The sequence below is a fragment of the Protopterus annectens genome, chromosome 5.part0, assembly GCF_019279795.1.
Source record: "Protopterus annectens isolate FY-2018-M chromosome 5.part0, PAN1.0, whole genome shotgun sequence".
NCBI lineage: Eukaryota > Metazoa > Chordata > Ceratodontiformes > Protopteridae > Protopterus > Protopterus annectens.
Window position 1 is genome coordinate 415,888,310 of NC_056735.1, and position 15,987 is coordinate 415,904,296.

A 15,987-nucleotide genomic window follows, 5' to 3' on the forward strand; every position below is an offset into this window, starting at 1 on the left:
GGCCTGACTTGGAAGATGAAAATTGCATAGAAGTGTGCTTGGCATGGGGAGGGGGCAGGCTTGGATAGCTTGGCTTTTTTCTGGGTGGGCTGCCCCATGCTGTAGAGGGCAGGTTGGGGGCCACAGCCTGGGTGTCCACCAAGTGGCAGATCTCCTTTAGCCATTGGTATCTATCTGAAAGGTGACAGGGGACTGTTGGTGTTTGGTTGTAGGTCCCTTCAGCTATTGGTGTTGGTTGAGTATTTACAGGGACTGTGGCGGCATGCTAGGCTGGTTGATTTGACTTACTTCCAAGTTTTGCGCTTTGCACATATCTGAATATTCTTGGCTGGCATTCATTGGCTTGATCGGGATTGATTTCTGATCTGGCACTGATGTAATAAATCGTTCGATCTGATTGGCAATAAATAATAATACATGGCTGTGGCCATTTCTTCCAAGCAAATGTGTGGAGTGGTTTGTTAAACGATGCGCGTGCTTTTTCATCAAAAGGCAATATAGGATAGGAAGCCTGCGATTTTAATCATACTTCTCAACCTCTTAGAGCAAAAAATCTGGACAAAGCCATGAATAAAAGTGGGGCAAAGGCCCAAAAATAGAGAAATTTTTTAAATATTGCTTTTATAAACTTAAGAAGTTGATAGAATAACAGGTTTTGCATTAGCATGATTTTTCTGAAGGGTATGAAGTTTTCAACTCAAATGTCTGTCACTATTTTCTAACTTCACTCTTTAATGATTTGCCACTAATTTGCCAGAAATACACAATTCTATGAAAAACGGACTAAAAATATATGGCAAAAATCTGGACATTCTTCGAAAATCTGTACAGTTGAGGGGGTATGAAAATGTCTGCTATTATTTTTTGTGACTTCAAGCAATCCTCAATGATTTGCCAGAAAGCCACAGAATTTATGAAGAGCAGGCAAAAATCTATACATTATGGCAAATTCTAGACATTCGATATGTATGATTCAGATATTAGAGCTTCACACTTCGGCGTATCGCCAAAATATTGCACTCCTATATAAAATAGCTCACTTTGGACATTTGAAAGGTGGCAACCCTGAGTCTTACACATGTTCACAAACTGTGAAGCACAAATAAAATGAAGGTACATGTACATATTTATCAAATTCGTTTATTCATGTACATTTCTGAGTAGGAAGTTTCGTTACAGACAAAATAAACACTAACTACGAAGACAAGTTAGTTAAATTTGAACTATCTTGTTTTATGACAGTCCAACAATTCTTTAGTCTCGCCTATTGCAACCACAGTACGTTTGAGCGACCGCCGATCCAATACGATCAAACTCAGTTAACAGCAGCCATTACCAACAAGGTTTCCGCCCACTGTGGCATAAAATATTCGCGTAGCCAATGGGTGGTTTGGGGTGGAGATAGATCCAGGAAGTAAAACATTTGTTTAGGTATCATTTATAATGCAAAATGGCTGCTCGAAGTGTAGGTAGGTAGTACCGGTAGTATGCTATTGATATTTATTGTCTGTATGTTATTAGTAGCACATCAGTATGAATGAAATATTATACGTTTCCAAAGTGAACAGGCGTGTGTAAGACCGATTAATATAGCAACGTCTTATCCTACGGATATACATTGCATTGAGTTACTATAGATGATTTGTTGTTTGCCTTTGTTAACGAGTTAGTACCCTTTATTTATTATACCTGATGGTGCACTTGCAGATTGTAGTTAGATGTTCAGTGTTGAACCAGTAGTTGACATCCAGTTCTGATTTTCTATAGGCTGAAGTTTCGATTTTAGTTTTAGTTTACTAAGTCACCGGCATCCTTGAGTCATGAATTTTTAGTTAGTTGGAATTAACGTGATATTGTTGAATACAGTTGTTTATTTTGAATTGCGCAGGCTTGGTGAGCACTGAGTAGTTGCTTAAAACTCTTGTTGTTTGGGCTTTTCTTGCGTGTAACTCGTTATTATAGACTCATTCTTGTTTTATAGTGCTTTGATACGCTAATGTCATGAGAATAGACGATAGATTATTGCACTTTAGTAATGCTATAGATGTGACCTTTGGCATATTTCGTTTGATTGGCTTACATTTTGATTACCGGAAAATGTGACTGGTTAGTCCATTTTTAGCGGAGGTTCGGTGAGAAAAATTGCAAATTATTACAAAACATTTTAACAAAAGTAATTTTACAGTTTTCAAAAATAAAGCACAAATATCTGTAGTTTAAATAATTAAAACAAATTAGACTATAAAAACGGTGGTTAAGAATCTATACAAGGTATATTACAACTATTTAACATTTAGGGAATTTTAGAGAGTTTGTAGGACCCCACTACAGTGGGGAAAAGGGCATATATAACTTTCAGCGAAATGAGTTTTCAGTGAAGTGAGCTTTCAGTGAATTGTTCCCAGTCATTTGAGTTGCAATGAAATGAGTTTTCAACAAAATGGAGTAGACCCATACATGTTCTCTTGAAAGTGTCTTTTAACCAATCACATAAAAAATGTAAATAAGTCATAGTTTCTTTTGAACCTCTACTGGTTGATCAGAAACTACAGCCAGTTATGATAGTTACATGCTAAAAAGGCTATTCCTTCTTCATTGGTCACTATAAAATCAAATGGCCAATAAAAACATACAGGCACTTCCAAGTCATTGGTTCTAGTATAAAAACATAGATCAATCATGTATGAAATGTAAATAAGTCATAGTTTTTGTAGAGCTCTGTTGGTTGATTAGAAAAAAATGCATTCAGTCATAACATTTGCATGCTAAAAAGGCTGTTCCTTCTTCATTGGTCATTGTAAAGACAATCGGCTATTGGTAAACATTCAAACACTTCCAGGTCATGGGTTTTAATATGGACCAGTTACATATAAATTGATTGGTTAAGAGACACTTTTTAAGAGAACATGAACTATTGAAGTTTTAAGACTTGAAAAAGGGATTATACCAGAAAGTGTTTGTCTTTTTATTTGTGTAATAGCAACTTATTTTGCTTTATTTGTATATGTGTTATGCCTGTTGCTTTGGTGGTTTCGGTACTTTGTTCTTGCATATTAATACACAAGTTCCAGTACCTATCTTTAGTGGCCGTGATCTATTTTTGATATACATACATAAACACACATACATATGCATGCATGTATGTGTGTGTGTGTGTGTGTGTGTGTGTGTGTGTATATATATATATATATATATATATATATATATATATATATATATATATATATATATAAAATGTGTGTGTACTCACAATGTGTATGACATATATAATATGCATATATATATGTATATGTAAGACTACTTCTAAAAACCCGAAAGCTCACTTACCTGACTTTCAGAAGAGTGAGATGAAAAAAAAAAAACGAAATGCCAGAAGAACAACCGCTCGCAGCACTGACATTTCAGTATAGGTAGGTGACCGCTTCTTCAGCCTGGCAAACAAACTAAAACTTAAGCAAAGAAAACCCACCCATGTGGGTGGTTTTGCCCCCCCTAACTAAATATACCAACTCCAAATTCGCACTACTGCGGAGGTTAGGGGCAAAAGTCATCATGCTGGTCAAGCGGTTACTTACTTGTAGTGAAATGTCAGTGTTTGAGCGGTCAGTCTTCTGGAGTTTCGTTTTTTTTCCTCAGTCTTTTGAAAGTCGGGTAAGTGAGGCTTTGGGTTTAAAAGGGGACCCATATCCATTATCAACCCAGTCCCAAAGCAGTCTGACTTCCACAGCTTCCCAATACAGGACATATTTTGGCCTTCCCACTCTAGAAAAACTGCTTGAAAAAAATTCTGGTCTCACCTAGTACATCCCTGTCTAAAACCTCCTCTTACATAATCCACATGTGTTGTCGTGTGGTGGTAGTATACTCGTAGGCCTATGACCCATGGCCAGTGAAATACTACAGGCTATTGAAAGAGGCTAGTTCACTTGTGCCATCTTTATCGATGTCATAAAAGTTTAGAGTCCTGTTAACCACTCCTTTACCACAACAAATACACTTTAGTCTAGGTTCCCTGCTGGATTTCAAAACTAGCTCACCAGTTGCCACTTCTCCATCACAATTCATAACTCTGTTTCCCAAGAAACCTTCAAAAAAGATTTCTTCAGTGTTCCATAACTGGTCTTCTACCATTCCCCATCTTGGTACAACACTGAGGTAAGTATTCTCCCACAAGTAAGACACCTCATCTTATCCAAATTTTAGGACACTACTAAAGGCCTTGCTCATCTCATCGGCTAAATGTCATCGTCTTTCATCTACCCTTATCACCTGACCTGCGCTTATTCCACGTCTTTTTCCTACTAGTAACTCCTGCTAGTAACACTCTTACTGTCTCTAACTTAGCACGATCTGTTGCACCAATCTGCATTTCTCACTCACATAATCTGTTGCTTAACATAACTTTTCATTCCATTTACTCTCAAAGTAACGTCCTTCACTCACGCAACCATTATGTTCCCATTTAGACAACACACCGCTGTAAATAACACACAGTCACCTCACTTTCTATATTTGTTTTGATTTTTTGTAAATAATGTATATACTGCATACATGTTTCTTAGCTGATAATGTTATTTTAAAAATGTTTTCATTATACTCTTGATCTGTCTCACTAAATCTATTTCTGCATTTTTTTTTTTAATTTCCTGACTGAGACTGGACCTGGTCACTCCATGATCAGTGATCTTCCACGATAAACAGATTTCGAAGAAATCTAAAGACTTGCTTTAGTCTGCAATACTAAATTTGGTATTTGCCTGGAGTGAAAAGCTTGCCTCTTGACTGTAAGTCAGAAGTATTGACCTATTGGTAAAGCAGGATGACCTGACCTAGTGACCCTTGGGGGAGCATTGTACAGAAGCGTACCTAGGTGAGTGGAAGCGGTCAAGATACAGGGTTGCTCAGCACTCACTTCTTGTAGTCAGTAATTGTCATTATGCATGATTGTGGAAGACCTAGCCACCCAGCGGTGTGAACACTGATGTGATACCCTGACCCCATGTGCAAAGATGGGGGGGGTTGGGGTTATGGATGGATGGATGTCATTGCGCATGAACGGGCCATTAATCTTTTCTGAGGAGTTACAGGCAGTGATAACACACCCCTTTCCTAGCTTGAAATGTAATAGCTTTTTGTTTTTTACCTCTCTGGCCAGTATTGCTACTGTGGTTTGTTCCTGATCTTGGCTTCTGGCATTCCACATGGAAATTGTTGCTTCTCTCAGCTGGCAGTGCAGCATTACATTCATTGAATGATGGTGAGGGTGACAGTTACAGCCTGTTATTACTGGCGTAGAGGTGGCCAGTGTTGAATTTTTTTTTTTTTTTTTTTTTTTTTCTGACTTTGGGCCTGTGCTCACTGAATTTAATTAGGGAAGAAAATCTTTGCTACATAGTTTTATTTTTTTTAAATCCAGTGCAGCAGAAGAATCACCAAGGGTATTTTTAACATTTTTACTTTGATGCTGTCTTAGAAAAAGGTAATGGGGGAATTCCTGTGCAGTACTCTTTATTTTTATCTAATTTCTGCTCCTCAAACAGGGTTGTTTGTTGTCAGCAGTCCATTTGTTTTTTTTTTTTTTTTGTTAATACTGTTTAAAGTACATATTGGTTAGAAAGTTTATGTTCTCTTTTGATGATCATACACACTGTTTACTAGCATATGCATAGTAGTGCCTTGCTACCCTCAATCTGGCAGGCTCAGAACTCCCTTTCATGGCCTGTCTAGGTGGGAAAGACCAGTCTGCTGCCAAAAGCAGGATAGTCCTTTACAGTCACAGACAGAAGTGCTTCAGATTTTTTTTTAGTGCAGTTGGAAGAGAAGAATTTCTGAGAAGATTGCTTTCTCGCTTACTTAATCTACAGAGCTCAGATAAGAAACTCTTTGGGTTTTTAATTTCCCCTTCTGCATTTTTTTCAGTGTTTGAACTGTTTAATGTTTGTTTCTTAAAAAATAAATTTGTTATTTTATCTTGTATTACAGTATATGCTTATACTGTGTTTTTTTTAAAGTGATTACTGGTTTGTGGGGTTTTAATCCCTTTGTAAGTATTTTGTGGTCTTGGAATCTTTTGGAGAATTCTGCACTGGGGTTGTTTTAGTGCATTTCTGTCATTGCCTTAAGCTGCCATAATCAAGGCAGTTACCATTGGTTTAATGCTTTATTTTGAATCTTTTGACAGCAACACTTGCTAATTTTTTCTATTTTTTTTTCTTTACAAATGGTGAATATTAGAATTTGTCCTTTTTAGGTAGTGGGCTTACTGTTTCTGCAGTAGTTGGTTCTGACCTGGCTAATCTTTTGCCCCTTGTCTTGATGGACCTTGATAGTGATCCCCATCTTTATCAAAAAACATAAAAAAAAAAATATGCCTCAGCTTATAGCTTTTGACTCCATAGTAGCCTCAGCCATGGGTAGGCTGTAGGACCACATGCCTCTTTTTATCTCCAGGTCCCCTGGTGTGGTTTTGGTACCACAACTGTGCGTAACACGAGGGACAGACCCATCTTTTGGGCTGTACCATTGCCTGGTTCAGATACAGGAGAACCAAACTGTTTAGGTGCAAGGGAAATCAGAGGTGTAGAATCCATTGCCAGGGTTGATGCGTCTCTGTCTAGGAATTCTCCCTTATGTAGTACATGCTAAAAATAAACAGAAGTTCCACCATGTGGTAGGGCAGCATTGTCTGGTATCTCACTTGCAGTAGTGGCTATGCACGCAGTTAATTACAGGATGCATACCCTAGTGCTTTCACCTCCAGTCATTCATTTAAGGATATTGACTTTGATGGGGGTCAGTTGTCTTGAGGGTTCTGCGCTGTCTGAGTTAGATCCGCGTGTTTCCTTTGATCAGGTGCAGGAACCAAAGTAGATGTTTTGTTTTTTTCCAAATGCTGGCTATATTTAGAGATGTATTTAGAGATGTATTTAATTGGGATCAATCTCCCGCTGCTCCTGAAATTCGTAGGGTGTAAGATCTTTTGGAGAATGAGGTAATGTTCTTGAATACCTTCCTCCAGTGATTCCAGAGTTGGAGGTTATTTTCAAGAAAGCTTGGCATTCTTCTCTGCTTATTGAGGCTTTCACTAAAAAAGTGTTTAAGAATTCAGAGTATCCTCCATGCTTGGTTTCCAAGCACCTTTTAGTATGCACTTTTCTAAGTACTTGCAGCAATTGGAGAAACCACAAAGGTTCCTCACAATGAAAATTTAAGTTCTTCACCATCTGTCCTATGGGGATTGTCTGAAATCACTGTCACTTTATTCTGTCTCATACAAGACTACTCCGAGGCGATCTCTGCCTTGCATATAAGGCAATCTCTGACCCTGCATTATTGGAAATGCTTCTTATCCGAAAGTCAAGTGGTACACTGGTTACGTTACTCGCTCTGAAGGTCTTAACCTGTTATGTGACATTAATAAAACCTGCTGGAGGGGCACATTTGTCTTCCAGTGGTTACCACACATTTGGAACAGACTCCCACTTCATGTCAAACAGAGCACTTCATTGGCCTTCTTCAAACGCAATCTGGACAATTGGATGGGTGATTGTAAATTCACCCCAGGGGTTCCACCTGTGTCTGTCTTGGACAGGGGCAATAGGTGCTGATTGTGGAAATAAGGTTAAGAACTTGGCTAGTCTTGTAAGGGCCCTAGGGCCATTGGCCTAGAAACTTCCTATGATGTCTGCAGAGCCTGCACCTGTGCCCCCAGCAACTGTTTCTAATAAAAAGGCCATGTCTTCAATTATGAAGGTAAATTAGCAAGTGGTTAGTCTGTGGAAAGTAATTGGTATTGTCCAGCACAGTAGCTCTTAAAATATTTAACTGTCACTTTTTTATTTGGATGTATTTGTAGAGATGCATCATAGTTTAGGAGAGTTTGCTCCATTGTTGCCTATTGAGAAAAGTCTGTTAAGGATATTGTTTCCATTGTTTGTGTCAAAGCACGCATTTAAAAAGTGCCTTTGAGTGGGCCAACATGAATGTAGCTTTGTCCATGGTGTTGAGGGAGGTATGCTTGGTTGCATGGTCAGAATTTCTCTGAGTTAAAAAATGAGATTTTGTATATTACTGTTGAGTCTGCTTTGTGTTTGTTACAGCAGCTAATCAGATTCTTAAACATTGGGATGATAGAGGTAAACTGATGCAGGGGTTATTGAAAATGTTGCATATTCCCAAGTTCTTCTCATTTAAGCGGCATACTTCTTGGTGGCCTCTTAAAAACCCCAGCTAACAAAAACCAAGGTAATAAAAGGAAACAGCAGGACAATAGCTCTGCCAAGCCTAACATGAGGGGTCCCTTTACGAAAAAGAATAATCCCCTCACGATTTATGACTATGGTGTGATGGGATGCCCATCATTTTCAATCTCCCTGCTGGACGCCGTCTCTAAAATTGTCACTCAACAAGGCAATGTGGCAGTCAGTGTTTTTTGACAAATGGGTTCTCAGTATTGTGGATGGCGGTTACTGATGGCAGTGGAAAGATCACTTTCTTCCATTTGGGGGGGGGGGTCTCCTTATGTGCCATATCAGTCTATATGCTATACACTGGGATCACAGAATGAGTTGTCGCCTCCTGAGGGAGTGAGCGTTTTTCATTCTCAGATTTTTTTGATTCTCAAAAAAGATCTTTTGTTGCGACCAGTAGTGGACCTTTCGTTTATGAACACCTTCACCCAGGTTTCCAAGTTCAAGATGCGAGTGTTTACAAAATGCCTTGCTCCTGTAGTGGTCCATTGTCAGACTATGGACATCCATGTTTTTCTTTCTTAAACTACTTGGTGATTTGTGCAGAGTCTGTGTTCATGTATTTGGTATTGTCAGAGAAAGTTTCAGCCTTAGTGTCTCTTCAGTGATTCAAGTTGTACCTCCCGATTTCATGCCTGACCTACTTTAGAAAGATATTTCATTCTAGGGTGTCTAATTGATTCCATTAAAATAGTGGCCTTCTACCTAAAGATAAGATCCTGCATTACCATATGGTGTTTTTGGAATTTTCCAGGAAGAATGATGTTTTAGCCAGAGAATTCCTGAAAATTCTTGGACTGGTGGTATCTGATTCTAATGATACCACTGGCTCGTCTTTGCATGAGAAAATTTTAATGGCATGACCAAAATTGTTGGACCCAGCATCTTCATATCCTGGAAACCCAGTTACTGGTGTTTTCCTTTCATCAGACAAGAGTTACAAAAGGTGGAGAGAACAGTTGAGTATCAGTCCATGACTTCATTCTCCCCTCAGATACCTGTACAGTCTGTCCAGACAGATTCATTTGACTTTGCTTGGGAAGAGTGAGGAAGCAAGTACAAGCTGCTTGGGGCCACAAGAGCACATGGAAGCACATCATTATTAAGGAGGTGTTAGCAGTGATTCACGCTTGGATTCTTGGTCCTCTCCAGATGATTAGGAGCAGCACCACAGTGATATTATCCCAAATAAATGAGGTCTTTTCTATGCTGGTTGGCAGTAATTGCCTGGGAGTTGGCTTCTTAATATTCTCTCTCTTCTGGCTTCATACATCCTATCAGAGTAGAAGTTTGGGGCACACAGCTTGAGCAGACCCGCACGAGTAGAAGCTCAAGGCATTTGTGCCCCAGGATGTAGTCCAGATGTAGAGAATGGTTCAAGAAGATCTGTTCACCTCCTTTGAAAAAACACAACTAGAGAAATTCTGTTCCAAACTTCCTTGCAGCCATACTTGGGAAGACGGGCGCATTCTCATTCCCCTTGGACTGGAATGTTTCTGTATACATTTCCACCCTTTCTACTCATTCAGAAGATATTTGTTAAAGTTCAGAGAGAAATGACAAAGATCAGTGTGGTGACACCTTATTAGCTGAGGCAATCTTAATTTTTCCCTGTTTTAATGTTCTTGACCATACTTTGTACCTTGGATGTGCATTGGCAGCTCCAGTACTGCCTTGACAGAACAAAGCCTTTTAAGAAGACTAAAAGGCTTTTTATTTTCTCCTATGGAACATATAAATGTCATCCTGACTCTAAGCAAACCATTGCACGTCAGTTGTCCTTTGGTATTGCTTTTGTTGCACTCTTCATGGGAAGGCAAATCCAGGCAAGGTAAAAGCACATTCCACCTTGGTATTTTCCTCTTCTAGAGTCCACCTCCATTCCATTATCCCATATAAAGTATTCTAGAACCATCAGCTTGGTCCTCTGTCTATGCCGTCATGATGCACTACAGATTGGGTACTTTTTTAGATCCAGAGCAGGTTTTGTGGAGACCATTCTCCAGGCGGACTCTTGGATCTTTATTCCTCTTACCAGATTGGGTAAGGTTAGAGGAATCTACCGATATGCCAGTAATGCAGTGTGTTTGAAAGTAGTACAGTTGCCCAGTTTCACTTGTCTGTAACAGTAGATGGTCACGGAATACACTGCCTTACTGGCAGCATCCTCCTACCATTCCCACTTTAGTTGGATGTAATGTACATAGTTTGTTTTGACAGTGGTGTGTGTGTGTGTGTGTGTGTGTGTGTGTGTGTGTGTGTGTGTGTGTGTGTGTGTGTGTGTGTGTGTGTGTGTGTGTGTAGGATTGTCCTGCTTCTGGCAGCTGATTTGGTTCTTCCTACCCACAGACAAGCATTGGGAGGACTTTTGAGTTTTGACAGACTGCCAGATTGAAGGAATTGAAGATAGCAGGGCACTACTACTCCTATGCCATTAAAGTAGTGTGTTCTTTGAATGTCAGCTGTTGCATATGTGGAATTTGTACAACTGTACTTAACCTTACAAAATGGGGTCTTGGGTTAACAGACTATCATGAATATTATTACTGCATTTTTGTTTTTTAAATCTGATATACAACTTAATTTCAAGATCTGTCAAGTTCATTCCAGGGATTGTGAGCAAAGCAGCCATATGGTTTGAGGCACAAACCTCTATCAAGTATTGCAAACTGATTTGCAGTACTAAAGATGGGTAGTTTTGTTCCATCTATATAACTTTGTTGTATTCCTAAGGGTAGGAGTTGTTTGCAGTGGCAGTCATTAAGGGTTGGTTACTGGGCCTCCACCCAGGCTTTGGATTCTTATAAAAGAGGTATGAAATATTTTGGTGCAGCGAGAAAAGGTCAGAAAAGGTCAGAACAGGGCTATCAGATTGCTTGCTTTTAGTCCTTGGTTTATTTAAGTCACTTATTAGGCAAGATGCTATATAGATTAGGTTCCAAAGTTCTTTCACTGCTGGACAGTCTTGTATTGTAGGATTCAGCTTTTGGGGAAGGGGCCAGTTGAAGAACCCTCAGCTAATGCAGCACCAATACAAACAATGTCATCTCAGAAACCTAATACTTTTGCTTCATCTTTGAATTTATTTTATGTTTCAATGCATTTGGAATATTAGCCTTGTTGTAGTCATCAGTTCAGTTGTCTTCTCAAATTATTAGTAACAAATTAATTGTCTTAATACAAGTGGGAATTACTACATTTAAAGTATTGGTCCTTCCTCCACAGCGCGTATAGTGAGCCCTCTTTATCTGTGCATCTTCAGAACCTTGATCAGGATTGCTGTTTGCTTAGAAGATAATACATTCAAAGGGTCCTTAATGTAATTCTAAGGACTGTAATTGTTTTAAGATTCTTAACTGTAACCTTCCATGTGATCCTCTGCTTTTAGCATAAGCATATGAAATGCAGAGCAAGTCCCCTGAAACTTTCCGGTCCTCTGCTTACTTGCCAATATTGCAAAAGGCACATTTCTATCTTTTTGTGGTCTATTTGTTGAACCAAGACTGTCTATTCTTTTGAAAATTTGTACAAAGTTGCAGATAGGCTTTCGAGATTTGGCAGCAAGGTACATTGGCCGTTTCAGTCTCGCTGTTCAACAAGAAATTATCAGAAACTGCTTTTTTTGCCTCATCTTTTTAGTTTCTCCATCCCAGGTGTTGAAGCAGCTAAGGATTGGTCAAAGCACTGCTGTAAGTTAGAGATGAGCTTCTTTATTTTTCTGGTCATGTTTAATGTTAAATAAAATCGCCCCACTATCCTTTCAAGTCTCAATGGAATTGGAAGTCTGAGCCCCAATTGCTGAAACTTTTGCCTTGCCGTAACCTTTGATTAGTCACTTTGCAGAAGATTAATGGTAAAAAGTTGGATATTGCAACTACTGTTTTTAGTATAGTCCTGTCCTGTCTAGCTTAAGCACTAGTCAGGCACCTCACCTCCTTATGCCTTTTCTGTGTTTTTTCTATTTTTCTTTGTGTTTTCACTGTTGAGTATACCATCAGTCATCTTGACCTCTGTCATGCATTCTTAAAAGCAGCAATTCATAAAGGTATAAAGAGCACATTTGGCAAGTGCCAGGTTTTAGAATGCCACACGTAAGTGTGATGTAGGGAGAGCAAGAGAACAGCTGTACACATGACTGGGAGCATGAACAGCTCGAAGTGAGATGACCATGAGATTACACCAGAGTGACTGTGCACATAAGGAAGTGTATATGGTGTGACCAAGGGCAAAACAGTGTTTACAGTATTACAATTCTAAGTGTGTAAACTTTCACTGCAAAGAGGCCTTCTGGCTTATGTGACTATTTCACATTTATGATCAATGTTGGGACTAAATGATACAATTAAGTGAACATTTGTATCTTTATAGCCTGTATTTTAGTCTTTGTATGAGATTTATTATTAGTCAAGGATTCCCTCTTAAGCCTATGTATTGTTTATAATCATGGTAGTTGTGCCTTTCAACCCAATCTTTAGATGCATTATAAAATCTAATTGAGTAACTGTTTTACTTTGACCCTGCCATGGATTATGGCTAAAAATAGTCATATGCAATTTTTCAAAAGCGGAATCACTGTCCATGTAAGCAAATAATGACACTCGTATCTATAGTATTTTAAAAGCATATCCTCATGGTTTGGTTGCTTATGTATGTAAGTTTTGCCTGTATGGTAGTAAACTTTAATTTTTTTCTGTTTACCCCATTCTTACCTGCAAAAAGACCATGAAAGTGATGATGAATCATATGAAGTCCTGGATTTAACTGAGTATGCAAGACAGCAGCAGTGGTGGAGTCGTTTGTTTGGACATAATTCTGGACCTATTGCAGAAAAGTACTCTGTTGCTACACAGGTTGTGATGGGTGGAGTAACGGGCTGGTGAGTAGTATTGCATCCCTGTCTTAATTTTAATTTATTATTGTAGTTTAATGTGACAAAGATTCATTTCATAAGTAAATAAATTGACTGACTGGTTAGGTGGTGGTGGGAAATAATGTGCCATCCAGGAGTGATGAGGTCTTATGCCACAGCTGAAGTTTCTCCCCTCTCCTAGAAGGTGTGTAATTTTCCTATAATGTTTGCTGCCTAGTATTTTACTGTTGGGAAATGGCCGCCGAGTGTTTTTTAAATTAAAAACAACAGCACTTTGTATGAATTGTGGTGGTATTTTTGTTATGCCAGTGATGCACACTTTTAATAAAATTATCCTTTATGGTGTAGCAGTTGATTGTGAGGAATATAGTGCCGTGAGAGTAATGAACAACAATAATCACCATTGATATGTTCACCACTGTCATTACTACATCTTTATTAATTTGCTATTGTATTCCTTCGTTTGTTAATCAGGTAAACCTACTGGGCCCATTCCTAATTTCTTGGAGGTGCTGAAAGGTCTGTTTGGTTAGAGCTGCACACTAGGCAAGTGGAGGATAAAGGTTTCAAGCCCTGGACTGTAATTACAAGATGAAATTCATTAGTAGCTCGTAGCTAAATCCTGTACCTTAAGCTGCCATAGTCAGTGTGGCTGTCTTCTCTTACTGGAAGCTGCCATAGTCAGTGTGTCTGTCTTCTCTTACTGTTTTTTTTTGTGTGGGGAGGGGGGAAGAAAAGATTGCGTTATTTTTTTTGTGAAAGTTTTATTTGGTTACTTTTTGTTGTGGTGCTTGTTTTTATTTTAACTGCGATAAAATAAGGCAACACAAGCTGAAGTTCAGCTTTTTTTTTTAAGTTGACATTGATATTTATTAAGCCTGGCAACAAACTGGGAATGTAACCTCTTGAGGTGGTTGGAACATCATCAGCATAATGTGTTACAGGCATGTATAAAATCTTCCAGGTAGTGTAGGTTAAAAAGTTTCACAAGAAAACTCTGTTTTGTGGCAACCCCAAGAACAGAAAACACCTGTACATTTAAGTGGCATTTTTTATTCTTAAGTTGGGTTCACTTGATGCGCTAATTACTGTTTTTAACTTGAAATCAATGAACTGTACATGCATGCATGTCTTTTCTTTTACTAGTTTATTTCTTGTTTGTTGTCTCCTCGCAGCAAGAGGTTTTCTGGTTCAATTCTTGCCTGGGGGTGCTGTTTGTGTGGAGTCTGCATGTCCTTCCTGTGTTTCTGTATGTTTCCTCCTACAGTCCAAGACGTGCAGTAAGTAGATTGGACATTCTAAGTTGTCCGTGATTGTGAGTGTGCATCCGACCGTTTTGATATGGAAAATGGTCACAGCATGGCTAGCCCTCTAGAAATGTGAACCTTGACTGTAGATTGTCATTCTTGAAGTGACCCCCTGACACTATCTGCAGAAATAGGAAAAGGGGTTGTGGCTGGATGGATTCCTGTTTGCCAAGTTTATGCTTTAGGTTTCATTGGGTGGTTTAGTTTCTCATCCCAAAAGGTTAAAAACCAAATACATGTCTTTTTAATGTTCCTGTTAATGTAAAGTACTTAAATGTGTGTTTAGTGTTTTTTAATGTGAGGTGTAGTCCTGAATTCTGTTTTGTTTTCCTTATTTATCTGCATTTCTGTGCATTTTTTAACTGTTTTGTTTTGGGGACTTAGATATTCTGCTAAATGACTTTTCAAGATGATGGCAGTTTCTTCTGTGGGTGGCTCAGTGATATTATTGTAATTTGTCATTCTGGGAAGGATCACTTTTCTTGGAGGGCTTTTAATCTGAAGTAGCAGCCCTGTTTTATTTAGTTTATCTAAACAGGTTTGGCTTTTTGACCGTTTTTTTTTAAATAAAATCAAGACCGTGTTTAGAACTGCATGTTTGTTTGTTCTCACTGCATGTACTTCTACAGATCAGTTCTTGTCAAGAAGATTTTTATGAAGGCTTCAGGCTCATAGATTTTAAGCAGTGAATCTCACTCTTTGATAGCATTTGTTTTGCAGCCTGCTTTTCAAGCATTTGAAGATTTCCGATGTGTGGTAGCATACCTGTATTGTGTGATGCCGCTTCTACATTATCAGCTATAGTTCTTAAGTTTTCAAAACTGTTACTGAATGCAGTTTCCATTCATGAAGACATTCATAGGTTCATAGGTTTATACTAGGCTATCTGCCCTAAGGCATTTATAAGCCTAGCCCAGAGTTTTTGTGGCTTACACCACCCCTTATGTTAAAAAATACTGTGCCCATTAGTTTGTTGTGCCTCTGTCCAGCAGTGACACAGAGATGATTCCCGGGGTAAACCTACGATCTCCCATCCACCGGCCAAGATTTCTCTTGAACAGAGCCAGTGAGGTGCTCTGCCTCACATGGACCGGGATTTTATTCCACAACATAGGGAGTCTCTGGGTGACAAATCTATCCCTCCAGCATGTCCTATTTATATCCGTGCTAAGTTTTAAGTCGCTTGCTCTAGTAGATCTGGTAGAAATGGATTTTTTGAGGTGGAGCATGTCCATTAATTCTGGGTTGGACATGGCCTTGTATGTCAGGCACAGGTCACCTCTGAGCAGACGGTATGCGACTGAATAGAGCTGGAGTTTCTTCAGTCTGGCAGCATATGACAGATTTTGGAGTCCCTTTATCCTTTTGGTGAGGAACTTTTGGGGTCTCTCCAATTGCTGCAGGTGTCGGGTGAGATGCATCCCGAATGGGGCATTGTACTCGATCATTGGTCTGATAAGTGAAGAGTACAGGGGAACAATGACCTCACTTGATCTGGATGTGAATCCCTTCATGATCAGGTGGGCAAGGTGTCTTTCCTTCTCTTCTGGTACTTCAAATT

General features: G+C 39.1%; 1 protein-coding gene across 2 annotated transcripts in view; it reads left to right on the forward strand.

Moving 5' to 3' along the window:
• Positions 1–1,380: 1,380 nt before the first annotated feature.
• Positions 1,381–15,987, forward strand: part of FUNDC1 (FUN14 domain containing 1) — a 467,275-nt gene continuing 452,668 nt past the window's right edge. The window contains exons 1-2 of one of the 2 annotated variants that reach the window (XM_044072375.1): positions 1,381–1,469; positions 12,969–13,125. In XM_044072375.1, coding sequence (XP_043928310.1) covers positions 1,451–1,469; positions 12,969–13,125 — 176 coding nt within the window. In that variant the 5' untranslated portion in view covers positions 1,381–1,450. Of the gene's footprint in view, positions 1,470–1,505; positions 1,666–12,968; positions 13,126–15,987 lie in introns of those variants that run through there. The other variant, XM_044072374.1, reaches the window with a different exon arrangement.